This window comes from Protopterus annectens, chromosome 12.part0 (genome assembly GCF_019279795.1).
Source record: "Protopterus annectens isolate FY-2018-M chromosome 12.part0, PAN1.0, whole genome shotgun sequence".
NCBI lineage: Eukaryota > Metazoa > Chordata > Ceratodontiformes > Protopteridae > Protopterus > Protopterus annectens.
In genome coordinates, this window is record NC_056746.1 from 211,422,368 (window position 1) to 211,448,769 (window position 26,402).

The 26,402-nt window shown below is 36.8% G+C and overlaps 1 protein-coding gene across 1 annotated transcript in view; it reads right to left on the reverse strand.

Annotated features, from left to right (window-relative positions):
- LOC122816455 (cytochrome P450 3A24-like) overlaps positions 1–26,402 on the reverse strand; it is a 519,725-nt gene that overhangs the window by 258,839 nt on the left and 234,484 nt on the right. Inside the window, exon 7 of the mRNA XM_044089263.1 lies at positions 20,473–20,621. Within this exon, the coding sequence (XP_043945198.1) occupies positions 20,473–20,621 (149 nt within the window). The remainder of the gene's footprint in view (positions 1–20,472; positions 20,622–26,402) is intronic.

Sequence of the window (26,402 nt, forward strand, 5' to 3'; positions counted from 1 at the left end):
TAGATTCCCTTATGGATCTAGTATGACAAATTTTAACTAACATATGAGAATGGACTTGAAAACTCCAGAAATCAGCAACAAGGAAGAACTCCAAAGACTAGGTGCAAAGTTGACTTCGTAAGAGTCTGCAATCACAACAGGGTTGTATCCTGAAGATACACATGGATCTCACTAGACAGCAGGCAGCGCTGAAGAGCTGAGCTCAAAAAGATCTGATTTGAAAGACAGGCAAAGGCACAACAACCTGAGATTAGTGGGCCTGAAGGAAATGCCTTAACAAAAAATATAATTTGGCAAGACCAGCAGATGGTAGACTACATCTTTTGGGGAGTTAATAGATAATGTAACATTAAATCCACATGCAAGCATGCCCTCCTTTACTTGGTGGGAATCATGCAAGGAAGAGATTAAATTTACCTGCTCCTCAGCTAAGGCCATTATGCTAACTGACTTAAATGTACAACATTCTGCTGCAGAAAACTGGGTCCAGAGATGCTGGGACCAATGCAGAAAAAATAGGTTCAGAGACAAAAGACTACTACAAGCAGATATACTAGCAGAATTAGAATGATCAAAAATTGTGAAAGATAGGGCAGAACTACTGTTAAGGAGAGCGACCCTCCAATCAAGGGTGTTAGGGAGTAATTGGAATATTTTAATGTCTTGTTTTTGTGCATGGCGTACATTGAACATGAATTTAGAATTAACGGACATTCCCACTGGCCTGTTTGTGTCTGCTGTTATTTGCACATTTTTATCTTCCAATACCAGGTATCTTTGGAGTGTTTTTTGGTCCATAAACATTTATATTATATTTGGTCAATTTCCTTGCTTACATCTCCTATGAGAACTTTAGCTTCTACATTTTTGTTTATAATATCATGTATTACTTCTCTAGTTATTCATGGCTTTCTTTCCCCTTTCTACCAAACACTGTTTGATGAAGTAATTTATGTAAGCTCTTTGTTAACCTCTTAGTTATTATTCTTATCAGTATTTTCTAGTCTGTATTATTTAATATTATAGTTCTCCAATTATTTATATCATCCTTATCGCCTTTTATTATTCCTGTACATATGTCCTTATTCATTATTCCCAATTCTAACCATTCATTTAATACTTTTACAAATATAATTTTCTGCCAGTTTTCCATTTCTTCATGCATATGGTATTCATTACTGTCTAGTCCTATAGTTGTGTTCATATTACTCTCCTTTAAAACTGCATTTAACTCTTTTATACTTATATTTTGCTCCAAATTGTCATTATCCTCTTTATTTAGTTTAACATCATGTTTGTGAGTCTGTATCACATCTTTAACAAAAGGTTGTACTATATATTCTTTAATTACTTCACATATTCCTTCTTGTGTTATTACTTTATTTCTCTATCTGTTAATTCTCTTATTACTTTGTTTTCTTTCACTAACTTACTTAGATAGGGTGTGACTTCTCTTGTTTACCCTGTAAACAATATCTTTGTTTATATAACAAATTATTAATCTTTTTCTGATTTACCTCATATAATTCCTTTTCTTTTTCATAGAAAATTATTTTATCATGCAAAAATTCTCCAGCTATATTCTGATTTAGTGTTTTATATTTTATTTTGTTGTCTTATCTTCTGTACATTCCAAGAAACATTTTTATATTTTTGTTTAAAACAAATCCAACTATTCCAGTTTTCATAAAATCCTCTCATATTTATATGATCTTTCCATAATTTATTTAATTATTTTCTGTTGTCTTGCTCCAATTCTTTTTCATTCCATCTTTTGATTCCTTTTCAAATTCTATGTTCCTCATTTTTGTGTATTTTTACCCATATTGTTATACAATCTGAAAATCCTGTTCTTTTTGTTCCTCTTTGTCTAATTATTAAGTTATCTGATATTAAAAAGTAACCAATTTCAGTCTTAATGTGTCTTCTTTTATAAGTCCAACGTTCATTGTCCCATGTATATAATTTTCCACTTCACATTATTTCATTTATTATCTTGATGTCATGTTACTGTTATTCTTTTTACATGTTCTTAGATTACAGTTACAATTTTCTACCAATATTATATTCATGTTTATACATATATAATCAATAATGTTTTAAACATTATCTCTCTGATTCTTAGTAACAAAAGCAAATATAGCAATGATCCTATGAACATTTGTATTCCATCTTAAATCTGCTGTTATTCATCTAATTCAGCAATAGCAATATCTAGTATTTTACACTTTTCTGGCATAATATACATACCCATATTCCAAACAATTGGTTCATCCCATAACTTTTCTGTTTCTAGTCTTTCTTCTTCCATCAGTGATCTTATATCAACTAATACAATTATCTGAACATCCAGTGAAACACACCATTCTAAAAATACAGATTCTCCTCTTAACATTCTTCATACTATTGACATTCAAAGCCAAATTTTCAGCTTTTAAAAAGGTAATTCTAGTATCCTCCTCACTATCTTTCATAATTATGTTTTTAATTTTTCTTTTCCTTTTTTTCACTCTTTTTCCTACCGAATTTTTCTTACTTCTTACTATTTTCCAATTTACATGCTCTTCTCAACTTGTGTCTGGTGTCTCTTCTTCCTTTTTCTCTACCCCCTTCTTTTACATCTAATACAATATTATTATTTTCCTACATTTCACATTGCTTTTCTTGTTCTATCTCTAAAGTTATTTCCTGAATTACATTCTGTATATCATGTTTATTTATAAAGTGCACATTTCCTTCACAGTCCAACCATATATGTTCGGTATTTCCACATTTCTTACATTTTAATTCACATTTCTTTGCTTTGTCTCCTGTTTTACCACAAATACATTTTCTTTTATCACATTCACTGATCAAATGACTATCTTTCCCACAGACACAGCAAGCTTTAGGTTGTCCTCTGTATTTTATTGAATTACACTAGAAATGTGTACCACATTATCATTTTCTAGTTTTAATATAATCCCACATTCCCATCCCCAGTCCATACACCTCTTTCATCAAAGCATTTTGTTGTATCCAAAACACCTTTACACAAGGTCACCAACTGTTCTTTTAAGTCTTTTGCATCAATTTCAGTTCTGAATTGAACAAATAATCTCTTTTTTGTTTCTATATAAAAGGATTGAATTACATACTCTGACCATGGATTATTGTTATTTTTCTGTTTGTATTTTCCTAGAAAAGTCTCCATAGCCTGTCCAGTTTCAAAAATATATCACAAAATGTCTCTTTCTTAATAAGAATGAATGCTCTTACCTCAGCGGGTGAAACACCCAATGGTGCAATTAGTGAGTACCAAACTTCATGCCTGTCTAGCCCTTTTCCTTTTTTACTGCTGATTCTTACAATATATTTCTTTTTTGTCTCCTTTATCTGTTCAATCTTCTTTTCTTCTTCCTTTACTGTAGACACATATGATTTCTTCTCTACTGTTTCTTCCACTACTTCTTCTTTTTGGATTTTTTCCCATTATCTCACCCCAGGATGCTGCTACCTCACTTTGTGGTTCACTTTGTCTTTTTTTTAAGTCTTTTAAATAATCATCCTGCAACCCTCAGGATTGAAGGGTTGTAATAGCATATTCCTGCTGGCTCTCCTTTTCACCCTCAAACAGTTTTATCTGAAACAGGTTCTCCAAATCCATTACTTCTTCTGCTGTACCATTGATTATGTTTTCCTCTCCATTTCCTCCTTCTCCTCTGATATAAATGATCTCTCTGCCTCTACCTCATCTCCTTTCTTCTCTACTGCAAACTCCATCATCTTTATACTCCCAAGTCCATTCTCCATAGCTTTTTGCTGGCTAACAGCTGTCCTTCTCCCTCTGATTTCTCCAGGCTGCCTTCATGCCTGGAGCGGAAATGGGAAGAAGACAGCATCATATACAATGCTTTCCTCCTATGCCGAAGAGTAGGGGAAGTTCCCCAGTGCCCTGACCAAATTTCCCTTTTGAGTATAAACACCACCTCTTGCCTTCCCTGTAAAGAGGCTACTAGTTTAGTGGGACTAACACGATCAACAAAGCATAAATAAAGTGTGAGTTGGAGAAATTATCCTCATATATACATATGCGTTTGTGCATTTCTAACTGTGATTTGTTCTATTCTATGCTAACTCTATGTCAGAACACGGATAGTATATACTTCACTAATGAGCTCCAATACACACACATACACACACACACAAACACACACACACACACACACACACACACACACACACACACACACACACACACACACACACACACACACACACACACACACACTCGCGGACACACACACACACACACACACACACACACACACACACACACACACACACACACACACACACACACACAACCACTCAACAAACACACACTAAGAACTCTAGCAGTATATATCAAATAAGCCAAGCCCTGATAAACAGGTCAGATGTAGAGCTAAATTAAATGCTGAAAACAGCAAAATGAAGAATGTGGAAAAAGTAAGTCAGGTGTTAAATGCTAACACATAAATGTATTTTGCAGGAATGTTTAAAGTAGACAGTATGGAACATTTCCTCAATCACTGGGGGTCAAGATTCCAGATATGAAGGACTTTCAAGATGTCTGTACATTGAGTAATAGCTTCATTTTAGCTCCACCAGTGAGAAAACAGAAACTCAGCAGAGAAAGCCAGTAGACTTGTGTTTATGGTAAATTTCAGTAACTGGCTAGTAAGTGTACTGCCTGGATACCAGAAAAAAAGAAATACAGAGGACCTGGAAAAAATCAGCTACAAAAAAGTGAGGAAGAACCAGTGACTGGGGAAAGTTCTGCAGCAGTATAGCAATAAGCAATGCAGCCTCCAGATATGACTTACAGTAACCTACAAGAAGATATAACACAACTGCACACATACCTGGTCAAAATAAATAAAACACTGATGGAGTATATCAACACAAACAACAAAAGGCTGGAAAAAACGGAAGCAGCTTTAAACAGAAATTCAGATGAGGTGTTAAAGTTGTAAATATCAGAGGTCAAAATGAAGAAAAGACTGGCTGAATATGAGACTGCTCGGGAAGAGATGTTTCAAAAATAATAGAATCAGAGGACAGAGCATGCATACCAGAGAAGCTGGAAGGAACAGACTGAATTAATTTTATGCAAACACAAATAAGCAACTGGACTGGTATTCCACAGCAGAAGTTGTTAGTTGATATGGCATATTGTGTGTATGCTCCAAACTTGGCTATGAGAAAGCAACCCAGACCTTTAATAGTAAATATGTAATCCTACCAGTAGAAGAAGTTGATCCTGACAAAACTGAGGCAGGAGGAAAAGTACTAAAACTGTGAGACTGCAGAGTGTTTGTGGAGAATGATTACTCATTGTACACCAGGCAGAATATGAGTAAATTTATTCCACTATTCAGGGAATGTTGAGATGCAGGTGTGAGATTCAAATTGCTGTACCCAGCTGTCTTAATGGTATTCTTCCCTGTAGGGACAAAATCACTTTTTGATTAAGTACATGTTAAGGTGGAAATCCAAATGTTTGTCCAACAAAACATGAGCTGTGAAACAGAAAGAGAGTCTGCTTCTTTTTCTTCTGGTAATAAAGACCATAGAGAGACTGTACCTGTGAAATCTTTTCCAATGTTTAAATGGAAAATGTTGGAGAGAAGGAAGGGAGCATGAGAGCTGACAAGAAGAATCGAGAGTATAATGTAAATGAAGCAGAGAAAGGATTTGGCAGATGGAGATGAACAGCAATAAAAAGGTAACAATGTGGGATTATAATGCAATAACTATATTTATGAAATATGACAGAACAAGACAATCTGGAAACATGGGATTTTTCATAATTTGTTGGACTTGTGGGGGGCTTTAAAGCATATGCCCTACTTCATGTCATTAATGTTCAGAAAAATGCTTTGGGAAGTGGAAGAGACAGGAAAAAGTTAACAGCAAGTAAAGAAGAAACATTTTTTTTTCTTAACAGTACTATTTTTGTGTTGCATGGTTTCTTTACATGCTATAAAGTAAAGTTTTCTCAGTTGTTTTTAAATGTAATGGGGTCTATAAACATGAGCTACTTTTTTCTTTTCTTTCTGTCTTTTTCTCTCTTTCTTCTTGTACAGTTTTAAGAAATGTAGGCAGTGCAATGCAAAAAAAAAAAAAAGCCTGGTTAAAACAGCATGACAAAAGAAAAATGAATGTGCTTTTTCATTCTTGCATGGGATAAGGACCTTAGATTGATTTAGTAAAATGTTTTAAGAGAAAGAAAGTAAATGAAAAAGAATATTGAATACTGAATTGACTATTAAGAGGCTTTTTTCTAGCAAATGAATGTATGCTTAGTAGCAATTCTGTATATGACCCTCATGTCTCCATGGAAGCAATATGATAAAAATAACTTAACTTTCTGGTTCTCATGTCTCTATGGAGACAATCTGATAAAAAGAAATTGGTTTCAGTCTGGTGGAGAATTATTGGCTTGGGAAAAAAAGAGAAACTGGCTAATGGCTAATGTTCTCTGAAAGCAATCAGGGGCTTTCCCAACTGAGAGAGCTATAAAAATAACAAAAAAACAAGTTATCACTTAGTAGAAGCACAGGCTGCACCATGAGTATTAGCATGGATAACCTTTCTTTTAGGTTAACTCAAGTTTGTGAGTGCAGGTGTCAGTTTAGGTTCATAGATAGGTACTAGGCTATCTGCCCAAAGGCTTTTATAAGCCTAGCCAGAATGCATTGGCTTTCACCACCCCCTTAGATTAGTTCCCTGTGCCTCTGTCCACCATTGAAGTGATCCCTGTTTTCCATCCAGTTGTCAAGGTTTTTCTTGAAGTGGGTTAGTGAGGAGCTCTGCCTAATGTAGATTGGAATCTTGTTCCAGAGCATGGGAAGTCTCTGGGAACAGGAATCTATCCCTCCAGCATGTCCTATTTATTGTTGTGGTGAGGTTTAGATCCCTGGAGCATGTGACTTGAGGGGATATGTTTTTTTTTAGGTGGAGCATGTCCATCAATTCTGGGTTGGACATGGCCTTGTATGTCAGGCAGAGATCACCTCTGAGTAGGCGGTATGCATCTGAGCACAGGCGAGCTGCATAGGGCATCTGCTTGAGGCCAGTGATCCTCTTAGTGAGGTACTTCTATGGTCTTTCCAGTTGTTGCGGGTATCTTCTATGGTACATCCCAAATGGGGCATTGTATTCTATGATGGGTCTGATGAGTGATGCGTAGATGGGCCCAATGACTTCTTTCAATCTGGATGCAAACCATTTTGTGATTAGGTGGGCCACATAGAAGGATTTTCTAACCACTTTGGCAATGTGATTATCAAATGTGAGGTTACTATCTGCTTGGATCCCCAGATCCCTTATTACATCTTCCGTATTTAGGGGGCTACCACCTATGTGGTAGTTTGTGGGAACTTTGTTTTTACCAAAGGGGATGACTATGCACTTTTTGGCATCTAGTTTGACACCAGGTATCTGTCTCAGTGAGACCCTTTTGGAGGATGTCCGTGTCAGCTGGAGAGTCAATTATAGCCCCTAGTTGGCAGTTGTCTGTGAACCTGGTCAGCCATAGTCCTCCTGTGCTTGCCTGTACCTCTGAGAAGTATATGCTGAACAGGAGGGGTCCTAGGACTGAGCCCTGGGGAATGCCACTTGTAACCGGTTTAGAGTCAGACCTAGCTCCCGCAACTCTTACCATGTGAGTTCCATCCATGAGCCAGTTGGCAACCCATCTCGTGGTGTAGGGGTTTATGTTAAGGCTGGTGAGCTTATCTATAATACCTGAGTAGGGAATGCTGTCAAAGGCCTTTGCGAGGTCTAGGTAGGCTGTGTGGACCACCCTTCCCTCGTCTATAGCCTTGGTAACTGTCTCAAAGAAGTCCACCAGGTTTAGGAGGCATGATCTGCCCTTAACAAAGCCAAACTGGTTAGGGTCCAGTGTTTGGAGGCTCCCAATGTCTCTGTTAATGAGATAGCTTTGTAGACCAATCTAGTCAGGCTTATAGGGTGATAGTTCCCAGGGTTCATTGTGGCTCCACCTTTGTGGAGCAGAATAACCGTTGCTGTGCACCACTCTGTGGGCACATAGCCTGTGGAGGGGCTGAGTTTAAACAGTGTGTTTAGGTGAGGAGTTAGTTTATCTTTGAGCTCATGTAGGACACAGCCTGGGACACCGTCTGGTCCCATTGATGCTGTGTTTTTGGCTTTGGAGAGGGCTGTTTTAACCCAGGTGTCTTTGATTTCAGGGACACTACATTCTTCTGGTATAGTTATGGGCCATTTTGAGGGTGAGAAGGGGGTGAAGTTTGCACTGAACCTGTCTGCCAGGATGTTGGCTATATCAGTCGGTTCAGTGTATTTTGATCTGAGAATGGCCACTTAGATTCTTGACATAGCTAAAGAATGCCTTGTGGTTATCTTTGGAGTCAATGGCAATTTTTCTTTCGAAGCTAGCCTTGGATGATTTTATGAGGGAATGTAGTTTCTTGCTGATACTGATCAGGGATGTCTTCCCTTCTTGGGATTTTACTCTTTTCTGTACTAGTTTCCTCCTTCTGTTGTATAGCTTGTTTATGGCAGGGGCCCATCAGACTGGTTTCCTTTTCTTGGAGGAGTGAGTCTTGGTTTTGTTTGGGATAGCATGATCCATGCATTCTTGTTGGTGCCTGTACAGTGCATTAGTAAGGGATTTTGCAGCTTGGGCAACATTTAGCATGGGGGCTTTGAAACTTCCCACCTCTATCTTAAGTAATGTGAAGTTTGCTTTTGAAATGTTTTTCACAGTGGTTTCTTTGACCGGGGGTGGTGGCGGAATGTGAATATCCAGAGTGATTAGTTTATGTTCAGATCTAACCAGCGAGGGGTTGACCTCCGGTGTGGAACACAGGTTTCCCATGTTGGTGATGACTAGGTCCAATATGTTGTCACCTCTGGTGGGGGTGTTCAACAGTTGATCCAGGGCATTTGAGTTTGGGACAGGACGTTTGGGACATTTGTTCCTATTAGGAGGGTAAAACATCAATATCTGAAGATGTACATAGTTCTGTGTGTTAGTATAAGGTTAATATGTTTTAGGGGATATTGGGGGGGGGTGTATTTTTTTATTTCTTTGTTTGAGGGCTTTCAGTAGAACAAAAGGTTTTGTAAGATGTGACATAGGCTCAATTGGATATGAATCGCTGGGTTTACATAGAGGGTGCCAGAGGACTTGGCTTGGACACACGGCTGAGGACTTAACAATACAGCTGTAGCAGTGGGGAGTCTTATTGAGAACCTGGAGGGAGAAAGATATAAAGAAATTCAGACCCTGGGCTTAGTGTGGTCCCTGTATGCTCTTAAGGGAAATTGTGCTTGATGCAGAGAGGTTTGCATTTGGAAATACTGAGTTTATCCATTTGTATTCCTAGTGCACGTCTCTCCTGTGTCAGTGGTGAGGATTCAGGCTCCTTGATTACTGGCCCAGCATGGGGATGTCACATATTGGTTGGCAGTGGTGGGACCATCACGAGCTCACTTAATGGTTGGTAGTGGTGGGACCATTACTCATCACACTGACTATTTAAAAAAGTGTAATGCAGAACATAAAAGAAACATTGTATATGGCAATAGCAGTGTCTCAGTAGCTTAACATGCAACAGAAAAATCAATAATTATTAATTTAAATTATAAACTTTACATCTGCATTTCAATTTCAACTTTATTAAGTTGCTTAAAGAACTGTTTAAAAAACAAAGCACTGATGACAATGTGATAAAAAATACATAATCAATTAAAAACAAGTACAATGCAATGACAAAAATGATAACTGTAAAATACTGTAGCATGATAAAATAGTCATAAAAACAAAGCTTTTACTGAAGGGACATGGTGAGAAGAACCAGGACCATTAGAGATAGTCCTGAGACTGGTCTATGAAATGATTGTCAAATGCCAACTCAAAAACACTGATCTTTACATAACCATGAAAGTAGGCCACAGTGGAATACTTCTACAGCCATCATAGTAGCAGTTCCCACAGGACAGTGTTTTATATGCAAAACAGCACTAATCATATGTTTCCTAATGCCCCTGTGAAACCACAACCTCCTTCCTTAATGCATGAAGCATCCTGAACAATGAGAAACCTTTCTTGACATATTCTGTACAAGATTTGTTGTAATTACTGAAGCCTTGTTAAAAGACATCCCTAATTCATACCACTTCATCTCAGGCCACTAGTATGTTTTCAGTGCCTGGTGTTGCAGGAGAAATGGAGCTAGAACAATGTTTCTTTTTAAATTAACCTTGTTAGAAGACCTTCATAATCAAGTACAGAGCAATACTGACCATGATCAGAAACGGGTTAATATGATCTACAGCCCCTTGATAAACATAACAACCTCTAGCTACCAGTAGCATAACACCCTTTTTCTTTTATAAGAAAAAAAGGCAAAACAAATTTTGTAACTTTATAAAATTAATACTTTCATATTATACCATACTAAAACACTCATAATCTATGAAGACTTAAAAATTAATTTCCTTGGCCCACATAAAAATGGCAATCGATTCTCGAGCTGATCTTGGTTTAATATAAGTAGTAGTAGAAGAGCCCACATGACCCAACCTGAAATCAGGGAAAACTTGTCTGTCTTGACCTAGTAGTAACAAATATTGGCAGCACCCCTTATTCAGAATTTTTCCTGCTACCAACAGTATAAACAGCCTTCCCAGGCTGCCTGCCGATATAATTTAGACATGTCCACACTAAAATCAAACATGATCTACTTATGATTTCCTGTCATCAAAAGGCTCCAAACAGTTCTCTGATAACTGATCTGTCAGTTCTATATTTACTAACATACAGTGTATATAGTGGAAAGTCAGGCTATTGTAAATATTGTATATAGTTTTTTTAAATGATATTTAAAATATTATGTTATTTTTAATTGAAAATAAAATTATTTGAGTAAAAAAAAAAGTCTTCAAACTGCATCTCCAATTTAAAATTGTATCTTAATTCAAAAAGCTGGTCATCTGCTCTACAATGCAAAGACCCCAGTAATATAGTGAACCTTCTTCTTGACCATTACTTCCCCATTAGATCTACAGAGTTAAAACTGTACCTTACAAAAGACTGACTTACACACTCAGGGCTCCATTAAGACTCAGACCAAACATGGGTCCAATGCAAAGAGTCAGAAGTCTCTACTAACCAGGAGAGATTTAAACACTACTTAGTTTACGCAAACAATAAATAAATATCAGTTAGGCATCAGAAAGCCGTAGTTATTAACTTTCAAGAATCCATTGAGGTCCCTAATCTAAATAGGTTTGGAAACAAGTCAAACTTATCACAGACTAAAAAGCAAATTCAGCTATAACTCCTGTACATTGGTTTTCCTTCTTATTTCAATTTTCTCAGCTTTGGATAAAAGTGTTCAGGCACATCTATATTCAGCCATACAATCTTCTCTGTAGACACCAATACAGTTTCTTGATGGCCAAAAGTACCATGAATGAACTGTAATTAGTTATATCCTAATTACTGTGGACAAAGGCAATTTTACTTGCAGTCTTGTTAGATGTGCATAAGGCCTTTGACAGGGTGAGCCATAATCTGCTTACTAATTCCTTTTGTCTGTAGGTATGAGAGTGCGAGCAGTACACTGGTTCCAGAAATTTCTTTTCAAAAGAAACTTCTAGGTCAGAGTCAATACCACCCTTTCATTACCTGTCCCTTTAAATAAAAAGGTATCTCAATGTTTTTTTTTTACCTTTCCTGTCCTACAGAGAGTGTTTATAAGCAGAGTCACTCAATACAGATTACTTTATATGCAGTTGATAAGATAATATATAGATCACATCTCTTCCCTACTGTAATTATAAAGAACTTTGAAGAGGATCTACTCCAGCTATCCAACAGCTGATGAAAATGATTCTTATATTTAACTTTAAGAAAACAAATGCTGTATTGTTTTTTATTTAACCCAGCAATAACTGACCAATGTAAAAAAAGAACGATGAAGTCCAAAGTTGTAAGAAAGAAGTGACAATGCTGAAACATTCTAGTTTTTAGGTATATGGCTAAATAAAAACCAAATATTTTAACATCACACAGAAGAGATAAAAGCAAAAATCAGCAAACTGCTCTTCAGATTTTACATTTCCTGGCAAGAGAAAAGAGGACTGCAGTGGGAAAATGCAAACTATTACCCAACTCAAATACATCTACACTCCCTCTCTTTGAAGCTGCATCACAGGCATTAGAGTAAAACCTCACTTCCTAACCAGTAAACACAAAACAAGGTACGCCACGTATTCCCTTGTTCCTTATCATGAGTACCACTGAGAACTCTTAACTTGACCTAAATGATGTCCTATCCAACAGGGAGAAGATGTGCTCCTTTGACATCTTACTTAAAATGGAAACAATTCTCTTATTAGCAGCCTTTTAATCAGGCAGTCACATTAAAATCTTACACCTCCAGCCGCTAACAGACCATAACTTCACACCCCCACAACCTGTCATATAAGGATCACTATCCTAAGCATCCATACCCTTCCTGCCTCCATGAAAGACAACAATACTTAACCAGTCTTCTACATCATCCTGAAAAGTGTGTTACTGAATCAGTCAACTGCAAATGCTTTCTAGACAGTATCTCTTTAATTAAAACATGGCAATGAATACATCATATTCTTTTAAGTTCCTTGTATGTCTACTGTTAATCATATGTAACTATACTTCACCATCGTTTATTTTACCCACGAGCACTCACTCATCTTTTTTGTAATCCATTCATTCTCTGCTTATCCCACACAAATATGATCATCTGTATTTGGACTGCCTCTGCTATTCATGTTTTAAGTATGTTCCTGTCTAACTAGGACTGTCTATACATTATAACACATAATAATAACTGATTAGGACTTTTTAGAAACCTGCTTACAATTGTAAGAAACATTGAGAATTTGCGGGGTATTTCCTATGTATCTAAGATTTATCTCAATTGGCAAGTTAACATATTTTTCCAACACAGTTTAGCTGTACTGAAATGTTACTATGTGCTGTTCAAATTGCCCTTTGTACTGTTTTAAATTGAGTTTCTTGACTCTGTACTCCCAGTTAGGTCTGGAAATTTCCAACATCCTGGCAGATAGGTTCAGTGCTAACTTTACCCCCCTCTCACCTCCGAAAGGGCCCATTTCTATACCGGAAGAATGCAAAGTTCCTGTAATCATGGCTGCACAGGTAAAAACACACTCTCCAAAGCCAAGGACACAGCATCCATGGGACCTGACAACATCCCAGGCTGCGTCCTACAAGAACTACAGAACGAACTGGCACCCCACCTAAGTACCATGTTCAGTCACAGCTTCACCTCAGGCTTTGTGCCCACTGAATGGTGCACAGCGATGGTTATCCCACTCCACAAAGGAGGATCCACCACGGACCCTGGGAACTACCGCCCCATTAGCCTGATGAACCTAGTCTGCAAGGGCATGGAATGTATCATCATGGAACTTATAAACAAAGACATTGGTAATCTCCAAACTCTGGACCCCTCCCAGTTCGGGTTTGTAAAAGGCAGATCATGTCTCCTAAATCTGACAGACTTCTTTGAAGCAGTCACTAAAGCTGTAGATGAGAGTAAGGTGGTTCACACAGCCTATCTAGATCTTGCCAAGACTTTTGACACCATCCCCCACTCTGGAATTATAGATAAACTCACTAAACAAGGTATAAATCCCTATCTCACAAGATGGGTTGCCAAATGGCTCACTGACAGAACCCATATTGTGAAAGTAGCAGACTCCAAATCCAACTTCAGACCAGTGACAAGTGGAGTACCACAGGGTTCAGTCATGGGTCCTCTCCTGTTTGGTATCTACTTCTTTGAATTACAGGCTAACACAGAAGGTCTTTGGCTAATGAAGTTCACAGATGACTGCAAACTAGGAGCCATAATCGAAACTTCTAATGATGTGAACATCCTACAAAAGGGCCTCACTGAGACAGATGCCTGGTGTCAAAGCCATGGCCTCAAGCTCAATGCCAAAAAGTGCATTGTCATCCCTTTTGGTTAAAAACTCTGTACCCATGAACTACCACATAGGCGGTAGTCTATTAACACTGAAACTGTGATAAGAGTCCTTGGGACACAAGTGGACAGTAATTTCTCCTTTGATAATCACATCGCCACAGTAGTCAGGAAATCCTTCTACGTGGCATACCTCATCACAAAAGATTTCTCATCCAGGAAAAAAGAGGTAATTGTTCCCATCTACTCATCACTCATTTGACCCATTATAGAGTGCAATGCCTCTTTTGGTATGTACCTCACAAGACATCTACAACAACTGGAAAGGCCACAGAAATACCTCACAAAGAGGATTACTGGCCTCAAACAGATGCCTTATGCAGACCGTCTCATAAAACTCCAGCTTTACTCTGTCACATATCGCCTACTCAGAGGCGATCTCTGCCTAACATACAAAGCTATGTCAAACCCAGAGCTGTTGGACATGCTCCACTTAAATAAATCCCAATCCCTACAAGCTACACGCTCTAGGGACCTAAACCTCATTACCACAATAAACAGAACAGATTCCTGTCCCAGAGACTTCCCATACTCTGGAACAAACTACATATCTATATCAAACAAAGCTCCTCATTAGCACTCTTCAAGAAAAATCTTGATGATTGGATGGGAAATAGGAAATTCACCCCGGGGATCACTTCTGTGGTTCTGCTCGACAGGGGCACAAGAAAATAATTCTTTTGGGTGGCGAAAGCCAGGGTACCTTTTTGGCTAGGCTTATAGGTCCTAGGGCCAATAGCCTAGTACCTACCTATGAACCTATGTAGATCAGTGATTTGCCTAGTCAACAAATCCAAATATACAAACCACTAGCAGCCATTGGGAGGTTAGTTGGGCTGTATTACATTATGGCCTTCCACAGGTTATAGGTTTATAGGTTCACAGAAGAGTATTAGGCTAATGGCTTAACATCCCCAGAAGCCTAACCAATATAACCAGATTTTTCCAATATGTGGCACCTAGCGGCAACAGGATAGCATGCATTGCTGCCTATCGCTTGAGTATCTTATAGATTGCCTCTGTTCATAAGCAAGCAAGGTCATGTATGCAAGACCCAGGTCATGTATAGATGAATAAATCTACATCTACACTAATAATAATAATAATAACAATAACAACAAAACAACAACAATAACAATAATAATAATAACAAAACAACAATAATAATAATAACAAAACAACAAAACAATAATAATAATAATAAATAATAATAATAATAAAACAACAAAACAATAATAATAATAATAAAACAACAATAATAATAACAAAACAACAAAACAATAATAATAAATAATAATAATAATAAAACAACAAAACAACAATGCTACTACTACTAATAATAATAATAACAAAACAACAAAACAATAATAATAATAATGTAGAGCACGAAAAGCCTCTACATTCTCTGTATCATAGGTACGTACCTCTCAACTTGCAGACTTTAAAAACAGGTATTAAGGCTTCAAAAAATAGCCACAACCAGCAAAAAACGAACATAAAATTAGCATAAATTTGAATCCCTAATGAAATATAGCTCCTCCAACTTCTAAGACAACTGTGGGATACTACACATAACACAAGTTTAAAGAACAAAGTAAAAATATAAACATATTATGAAAGACACAGTATAAAATCCATAGACTTAAACAAATGATACTGCAAAAATTTACCTCACTTAGTCATTTAATTTTGTTTGTGAAAAAGAGAGATGTAACATGTGAGTTCTCTTGGACATTTAGTCTAGTTTATTGTGCACTAAATAGCCTAAAAACTTTATGTATTGGTGTGTGTGTGTGTGTGTGTGTGTGTGTGTGTGTGTGTGTGTGTGTGTGTGTGTGTGTGTGTGTGTGTGTGAGTGCATGTGTGAATTGGCGAAAATTCATAAAATCATGGAGAGGTGTAAATCAAGCCTAAAATAGGAATATACTGCCAAAAATGGGTAAATCACGTGAAGGAGTAAATCATGCTTGAAAACAGGCATGTGCCACCAAAATATGTACAGGGACACAGAGGTCTGTGTAGGTATAAAATGTTTGTAATGAGATGTACCAGTAAGTATCCTGTCCTCAGAGTTTTGCACTAGCAATAAGTACTCAGTCTTGCTTTCCAGAAATCCCAGGTAAAGCATGTTACAGCCATAAAGGTGGGATCAGGCCAGACCACCAACTACCAAAAGATCCTCTTGATGTATAAGGTACTTGAGTGTATAAACAGAGTGAAGCTGGAAACAAAAATATTTAGCATAGGTAACACCTAGTTCTTAAATGTCAACCAGTTATCTCAGGATATTGCTAAGATCATACACATTAGTAACAAACTCAAGTCTGTTGCCAGCATAAGAGATGAAGAGTGGAAGTGACAAAGCAGGTGTAGCTCTCAGATTAGCATAATGTAGCTAATGAAGCACAGATGTAGCAGAACCAGGATACAGTGGCCTGTGGACATCAAGTGGTCATCAACAACTCTGACGAGCACATTCTCACCGTGTTCTGATGAGAGTGAAAGCCAGACTGATACAGGTCAATGAGTCCATTCATTGTAAGGAAAGAACCAGATATGCTTCTCAACGACCTTACCAAGAAAATGACAATTCAATATCAACAGAAGTTGCCAAGGACATTACGGTCCAGGGATGAATTCTTGAGGACAGGGTAAAAAAAGCCTCCTTAAATGCAGATGAAAACACATCAGACATCAAGGATCCCTCCCATATCCGGTAAATAACTAACCGAGCACATAAAGGGTATGATTCACCCTACAAGTTTTAGAACACAAGCTCATAATTTTGGTCAAAAAGTCACGATAATCAGACATATGAAACACTAAGCAGAGATTTTATAGAAGTAACCTTGCAGTGAAAAGCTGAGGAAGTATCTCACACTGACAAGAGGATAAGGCCTATCACACAGTGCAAAAGAGAATAAGTATGCAAGAAATGGAGCCACAATAACTTGTTAGACAAGTAAACGAGACTGAAGTAAATTATTGACTAATTGCTTGAAAAGCATCAGCAATCAAATTTTTAGGAATTCTTTTTCTGAGACACTGAGGAAAATAGCTAATTATGACTGTGCTTAGACATTTTTAGGAAGTTTTAATAATTTTTACAATGCACTCACTGTATAATGTGATGCATTATTCACCGGCAATTCTAGATGAGGCTCAGTTGAATGAAAGAATGGTTTATTACCTGAGTTAGTATAAATAGTACCCAAAGGTAAAATAACAGTGACTTCCTGCTTTTTCTCTACACCTCTGTGCATTACTTATGCCATTTATGCCATGTATTCCAGCAGAGCATACACATCCTCTTTTGTACAAACATGATGGGTGTTCCACCAGGAATCCTTCCTAGTTCATCAATAGCAGAGCTAACAATTTAAAAAAGAAGGTGTACCTGGTGTGATAAATCATTTCTGTGTATATGTTGGAGAACTTCCCCACTGCAGGAAGCAGGCTTTGACTCCTAAGAGGTAATACTGCGTATCAGTTTAACTCCACTGGATCATAAGATATCTCTGTTAAAGTTATGAACAGTAATAGTCTCATACTGGTGCATATGATTACAGTCATTCAAAAACTATGTCTCAGTTTGATTGTCATCATGATAGTGGCAGCCACGACGAAAGAACTCTCTGAGCTGAGTTCCTCTGTCCACCTCCTGAAGGGGAGTCTTGGGCCCTGGCTAGATGCCTACAGATTTTTTGAGGAGTACATTTCTCTTGCAGCCCCTGTAAGGTGTTCCAATTTGGTATATGATTATAAGCCTTGGCAAAACACCCATTTGAACCTGCAGCTGCTATGGATTTGAAATTCTTGTTTTGGAAAACTCTTTTTTATTAGTAGTAATTACCTCAGCAAGAACTGCAAGCCTTGTCTTGTAAACACCATATTTAGACTTTCATAAAGATGGGGTGTCTCTTCGAACAGACAGAACTGGGATAGATCTGAGTGAGGGTGGGATATCTCTTCTCTTAACCACGATACCACACCAAGAACTTTATTAGATAAAGCTTTCGGGTCTACACCCTTCATCAGTATGAGTCATTACAAAAATATCAACATTTAAATAGGAGAATATAAAATCACATGCTTCAGCCCATCCTACTCCCTAATTAACAATCAAAACTAAAAGTAATATACAACTCATAAAGGTCTAAATAAAAAATACTAAAAAAGACAAAAAATCTTACTTTACATAAAAACTCTTCTACTTAGAATAAAAAATAAAAAATTATTAATAACTTATACAAATATTATATAAGTATTTAATATATCTATACACAATAAAAAGGTCACTAGTAACATCTAACATCCTATGGTGTATTACATCAGGTTCTAGAAACTTGTCATAATCTATTAAAGCCTCTCTCTGCTCTTGACAATGAGAGAGCCTTCTTGAATGCCTCAAAGACCAAAGATAAGGCTGGTCCCGAAGGAGCTCTTTTGGGATCTGAGGATCCATACAAGAAACCCTCATGAGATATTTCCCAGCTTTGCTCCAAAATCAGACAGTAGGGTTGAGCTATATAGTGTTGAAGAGCTTAAGGGAAGGCATGGATCCAACAGTCTCAAAAGCAATCCTGATCCTTGCATGCTGATGCTGACCTCTTAGATCCAGGAAACCCCGATATCTGATGTCATCAGAGTCGAGCAGGTGAAGGACACTGTCAGAATTTAAAATGGCCAGTCTACTCACGCCATAGGGATTTCATGGAAGTGCTTGGATCCAACACTATCAGATCCAAAAGTCAGATTGGGGAAGGAGAAATGAAGTGAGGTGTGGAAGGCCCTGGTCCTTGTACCCCAGAATCTGGGGATGGTGTAGTGGGAAAGACCCCCCAACTATATCTGAGTCCTTAGGAGTTTCTACATCATCCTACCCACATTTGCCTCAGATAAACTCCTCAATGACCATGCCAGCCTGAAAGAAGAGACTGACAAGGACAGCCTGGAGGGCTTATGAAAACATCTCTCAGACAGGAGGGTGGGATGTCGGAGCCAAGGGGTGGCTGGCTCCAGAGAAAAACTAAGACTCCACTTGTAGGACATGAGTCAAGGAGCAGATCCAGATAGGATCCAACCCCAATGAAATGGAAGGTGTTGTATCTGAAGATTTAGAAAGTTACAGAGCTGGACTCATAGTCCCTGAAGAAATTGGAGACCTCTTCCTGGATTTCTTAATGACTTCTTTTTTTCTCAATTTCTCTCTCTCTCTCTCTCCTTCAACATTTCTTTATACCTCTATTTATCGTTCTCTCTCACTCCTCATTTTCTACCATATTTTTATCCTTCTCTTTCTCTCTCTCCTTCTGTTTATATTTCTTTCTTTTTGACTTGTTCATGGATCTCTCCAATAGCTTCTTGGATGAAGGAGAACCCAATAAAGAAGAATCTGATTCCACCATGGTGGCAGGAAAAAGGCCTTTAGATACCAGCTTGGAGTGATGGTCTCGAAGAGCCCACAGCCCAAAGGATACACTTACCTCACAATTTTCTTCCAGAAGAACAGCTCCCAGGCAATAAACACATTTAGTATGAGTCTCCTGGGGAGAAATTTTATGCCCGCAAGAAGAACATTTTTTTTGAAGCCCAGTATCTTGTCAGCCACAATTAAACAGCAGTACCACTCTGCAAGTAAAACAGCAGCAATGCTGTATAGAACTCTATACCCCAAAAACAAGTCAGCAGGAATTGCTTTAAACAAATAAAATATTAAACTGTGAAAAATGGAAGGTATTTATTATAGATAGATATATAGCTATATAGATATATAGATGTGTGTGTGTGTGTGTGTGTGTGTGTGTGTGTGTGTGTGTGTGTGTGTGTGCGTGTGCGTGTGTGTGTGTGTGTTAAAAACTTGTTAAGGGAGAATATGGAAAAAAGGGTGGGAATGCCTGAAAACTAACTAGGCCTAACAACGGTAAAGATGCTGACCATAGCAGAAAAGGTGATAAAAAAAAAATCTTATAAAATCTTCTAAGATATAAAAATTCACTTATCTGTATCTGCAATTGAGAGCAACCCCCCCCCCCCACAAAACTCACACTGAGCCCTGGAGACCACATCTTGCTAGTTCAAGCAGTAAATGAGCTCTGGAGAACCCTTATGGTGGATGAGTATTATGAGTAAGAGGAAGGAGCATGAGCCTTGGTTCCTAAGTATAAAGAGTTGTTGGCACTGGATCTGCCAAATCCACTAGCTGAGATAGACAGAAAAGACAACATCACATCATGTTTTAAAAATTTTCTTGCACATTATACTGTAACACAATTTTTGAAATTAAAAAGAAAATTAATAGATGATCTGTACCATCAGTGCTTCTACAGACCATTGCACCTGGCACGAGGTTAACAGAAAAGGAAAATAAAGTTATAGGATTACTGATGCTATATACCTGAAATAATAATAAGAGGATTCAAGAGAGAAAATGTCACCAGTGCTCTCACGTTTTTGACAACAGAATCATCAGGGTTCTTCAAGGTGTCCATATCTATACTGAATGCTGTGCTGGCAATTACATCCAGACTGTAGGCAATAAACATCCTAGGAAAGAAAAAAAAATGTAACATCACTCTAATGAAATAGCAACAGAGCTGGGTTGACTCAGAAGATAATGTGGAATTAGTGTGTCATTGATGGGTTTGTACGTCAGAAATAAAACAGTGAAATGAACCCACAATGAACCCACAAAAAAGTAAACTCTTCCATTCCTGACTGTGACCATTAAGAACATTCTGTAATAGTATCAGCACAACAAATCAGGTAGTGCTACAGTGCATCACAAATAGTTTGTAAGCCATTGTGTGTGATAGTCAGCACAACAAATCAGGTAGTGCTACAGTGCATCACAAATAGTTTGTAAGCCATTGTGTGTGATAGAAAAGAGAATAACAGAAGCACAAGACAATGCTAGCCCTGTAAGGTCCACAAAAACTCCTTAATATGATGTACTCTAGCATGTCCCTGGTGAGAAAGGCTGGTGGTATGGGATCATTTCAAGCACTTTAACCTAAGAGAAATGAGATGTTGTGCACTTAGATTTAAGCAAAAGAACACCATGGATGCAATAAGACTTACTCTCTCTTCTCTTATAAACACACCTTCCCTACTTTACTAACAGATTTTCACTCACTCTCTCATCTCTAACACACTTTGTCAACTTTATTAATAATCCTTTTTCTCAGCTGACCATCTCTCTCTTTTCAGTGCATGTATTTCCAGATTTATCCCATTGTTTCTTCCAGCTCTCTCTGTCTGCACCTCTTGTGATATAAACAAATTAAGCTTAGTTGTCTCACTTAATAATCTTACTGTTTCTTAGGTTTTATGTTGCACTATATTTGTATAAATGTCAATATTTATAACTCTTATTTTATATTATACTTGTTTAAATGACAACCCTTATCAAATGTTTGTATTTGCTACAGTCTTCTCTTTTGCTTTCATGCAATACATTGGAGCTTTTCTCCCCAGGCATCCTCTGAATATAGATTGTTGCCCAGTCAGACCTTCCCCAGTCAATAAATAAATAAACAAAGCTAGTTAATAATAATATTACTTTAGCAACAAGACATAACCATGGATAATTAAGATGTTGAGATTTCAGCTTTCCACAAGCTTCTAAAAATCTAGATGACTATTGGCTATTCAATGTCAAGGGGAATTCTTTAGGCCAGCCAGTGATATGGCAAAAATAGCAACCCACCACTGTAAAAAGCCTTTTCTCTCTTGAAGAAGGGCCTATCCAGTGATGAGTTGCAGCTAGGTACTGCTGACCAGCTAGGGAAGAAAAATGGTTCATGTTGTGGATGTAAAGTTGTTGCGCTCCTTGATGAAGACAAAATTTAAAAAAAATAGGCAAATGACTGGGCTTGAAGATTCTTCAACATTTTGTTGTCTGAATCACTCTAAAAAGTGACAGGGAACAACTCATCACATCACAAAAGGCAAAAACATTCATAAAAATCCAAAAGCAGTCCTTAACCATCTTACTGGTGTAGAAATGGGCTGCCTGTCTGCAGGTTCAGGAACTCGAGGTAAGAAGAGGGGCTAAGGCTGTGTATGAGGGAATGTTAAGCTGCCAGAAGCCTAATCTCCTTCTTCAAAGAGTGATTATTTTAGCCATAGGATCTTCTTGTGCAGGCCATGGATTAACTCCATTTCAACTCAAATCAAAACAAAATTAGGTGGAAAAATACTCTAAAAAAAAAACAAAAAAAAAAACAAAAAACAATAACAAAGTATCAATAATTCCCTAATATACTAACATTCTTCTAAGAAGAGACATTCACTATAATCCTGGCCCCAACTATCACAATGAACAACAAGACAATCATCTTCCACACTTTACTCTAACCCTACAACTCTATCTTCCCCCATCTCTGGTAATCTAACCTTTGATGTCATAAATGTTAGAAGCATAAGAAATAAAATTGCTGAACTACATGCCTGGATTACCCAGAATAAGCCTGATATTCTTGCTGTAACTGAAACTTGTCTTAAACCCAACATAAATGAGTCTGAAATTGCAAAAAAGAAACCAAATACTACAGCCAAAAAAACACAAACCAAAAGCACAAGAATGACCAACAAGTTGACATCACATGAGCCAAGTGTTGCAAGTCGACATCACATGAGCCAAGTGTTGCAAGTCGACACCACACGAGCCAAGTGCTGAATGTAAAATAATTACTTTAATGTATTTGTTAAGTGCTTCATCACATAAGACTGTTTCAGAACTGAAAAACAATGTCCACAGCATATTTAAAATGTGTGCTCAAATCCATCCAATAAAAATAAAACTTCAATTCTATTAATTGTGCAGTAAATCGATTAAAACTATCATGTCAGCAAAGGGAACTACAAATACTCATTTTGTAAAAATGCCAGTGGTGAACAAATAAAAATAATAAATCAATACATGGTTGTACAAACGAAACTTCTCTTGTGAGAGTTTGGATATCTGATCTTTTAAAGTTAAAGTAATCACCCCCTAAACAGAAGAGCTTGGTGAAAGGTGAGATGGTCCTCTTTCAAGACTTATATCTGATTATTCTGACCTTGACAAGGAGATGGTGTTACTTTTGAATATGTTTTTAGCTAGGCATTATCCATTAAAAGGTCAGGTATGCAAACCCTAACTAGAGAAGTTTAATTTGTACAAGCATATATTAATTTATTATTTTTATTTTGAAGTTCACCCTGCAAACTTCGATGGATAAAATTAGTTTTCCTAGATGTGACTGTAAGCAAGAAAGATGGAGAGATATTTACAAAAATGTTTAAGAAACCATGTTGGAGGAATACTTTGTTAGATAGATCTAGCATGCATCCAACTTATATTTTCAAGTGTATTCTAAAGGGGCAAACATTACGGCTTGCATGCCTAACTAATAATGATGAAGACTTAGCAATGTCTTCTAAGCGAGTAATGAAAGATTTCACAACTAGGGGATATAATATTAAAGAATGTGAAGGGAATCTGCATTTAATAGCAGCAGAAAGGAAGAACAGAGTGACACCGTATTTTTCTAGGAAGATTGAAAGTTCTAATACAGAAACTTGTTGCATTCAGTCTAATGAATGCAGATTGCTTTTGTATTTTACTTCTGATAATAAGAATGTTTTAGACATAATCAATAGGAATTGGCACATTCTGCTAGCCAATGACAACATACGTATGATAGCTGGATTACATCCCAGGGTTGCATACAGGAATTGTAAATCTATTAAGAGGAGGATTTGTTACAGTAATATACAATCTAGACAGTCAACACCTACACAGAGACACGGAATGTTCAGCTGCAGGTAATGTAATATAAGTAAATACATTGCCAATAGCAACCTCTTCACACATCCTTCCACTGGTAGAGTTTATCAATTCTTACACTACATGGACTGTTCAACACCTGATGTAGTTTATTTAGCCTACAGTAGTGCCTCGCCCAGTTTCAATGTAGGAAAATCAGGACACTTAGGGAGCATGTTAAAAAACATGTTTACAAAATTAATATAAATGATGCCTCCATAGCTACAGCTAAGCATGTTATGTAGGCAGTCTCACATCATACCTTTAAATTTATGGTGCTTGAAGTCGTTAACATGAATCATCAGATAGGACCTCTGATACATTAAGTTTCTTTGACATTCTTTGACATTTGGTTTATGAATCATAGACAAGTTTCATCTGAATCACATATGAGATGCATTATCTTACAAATGGTTAAAACTAGGACAGGATGAGCCCATGTATCAAGATATGATTAAATCAGTTTCTTTATCACTACACTTATTATTAGTGTTTTGTGATCAGCGTTTTCATGTTTAATGGATGTTAATACACATTTGAATATAATATATGCTTTGTATATTTTAGTTGCTATCACATTGTCTCCCATTTACTGCAATGGCTTCATCCGTGAGAGTACTATGCATTCTCTTATCTCACAATTTTCATTCTTTGGAGAAACAGATGAGAGAGATTTCACCTTAACTTAGAGGGAGGTTATAGCGATCTCCTATGATTTTGCCAGATAGAATTTAATGTAGCAATTTGCATGCATGTAGATAAGGAGTCCTTTTACGTTTTATTCATAAAGCATGTGCCTGAGATATTTTCTGAGTTTTCATCAACATATGGTTTTGTATTGAGAATTGCTGGCCACTATATTGGTTTTGGGAGATTTGGAAAGTTTCTTGGGTCTTCGTTCATTCATTCCGTGTCTGTGATGGACTGTTTGTATTTGGAGATATAGGTGAGGCATACAGTAGTGGTTTTGTATAGCGATTTTTGCATAGAGCTGTTCTACTTGAATGAGACTTTTTAAATATTGTTCTTACTACAAAATAGTTTGTATTTTATATTAAGGATGATTTATTCATTGTATATTATTATGTTTACAGGCGTCATCATTGTAGATCACTTCCAACTGCTACTTAACAGTCTATGATTGGTTAGTTGCTCTTTTAAATTTTGTTCACCTATGTGATGTTTTATGCCTGATGAAGTATTCAAAAAGAATGTGAAAGCACTTATTTGTTTTTACTTTATTTTTGAATAAACAGTTTTAGAGTTTTCATTATCGGACATTGCTGTTGTCTGCCAAGGTTTTACATCTATTTTTGGATTATTCATTTGTACATATCAGACACGCTAAGCAGTGCATTTTCATTGCTTTATATACATACTATTTTTATTTGTTCACCATCAGCATTTTTGCAAAATGAATATTAGTACTTTCCTTTACTGACATAATAGTTTTAATTGATTTACTATATAATTAATATCTTTTAATTGAAGATTTCTTTTAATTGGATGGATTTGAGCACATATTTTAACATAACTTGTATTTAAATATGATATGTACATTTTTTTATTTTTTTCCAAAATGTTTTTATTCATTTTATAACACAATAACTTAACAGTATAGTAACAAGAAAAAAACAAATAAACTATATACAATGTCCAAAACAACTAAAAAAGCAATATACATAGGAGAAAACTTAATATTTCTCTAATAGATTAGATAATTTTGTCCAAGCAATTAAATAATGAGTTATGTTATTAGTCCTTGCTTTTATAGTAGCAATCTCATTCTTACAAATGTATTTCACAAGATGAATAAACTCGACTTTAAAGACAGGAGTAGATTGGGATTTCAAGTTTTAGTAACAATTTTCCTTGCTATAGAGAGGACAGACTACAGTAAAAATATTTGTTTTTTTAGGAATGACTTCATGAACAGGAACAATGAAAAGGATAAGGGAGTCTGAAATTATACAGTTGCCATTCCATAGAGCTTTACAAAGATATTTAAAGTCTAACCAAAATGGAGAAATTATTTTGCAATTAACAACCATCTGTATCCAGCCAGTAACAGTGTACATTGTTTTTAGTTCTGAAGAAGTCCTATGGGATGAAAGCACTTAACAGCGAATACATTAAAATCATTATTTTATATTCAGCACTTGGCTTGTATGGTGAGGACTTGTCAGTCAGCCTTGTGTTTTTGGACTCCGAAATTACACCTCTCCACTTTAATATCATCCATAATGACTGTATAAAGAGGAAATGTGGTGGTATTGCTTTAATATTTCCTATCAACTACCACTGTTCCCCTTACAACAAACCAATACCAAAATTCAATTTAACAGAGATTCTTACAACTTTCCAGAAATTAAACAATTATAAACAAATATGTATTACTGTTCTTTACTTCCCTCCTGGAGACAATACAGCTATATTTGTAGATATCCTGCATTGGATATCCATAACGATTCCACAAGAAATAATACTACTAGTTGATGTGAATGTAAGTTGGACAT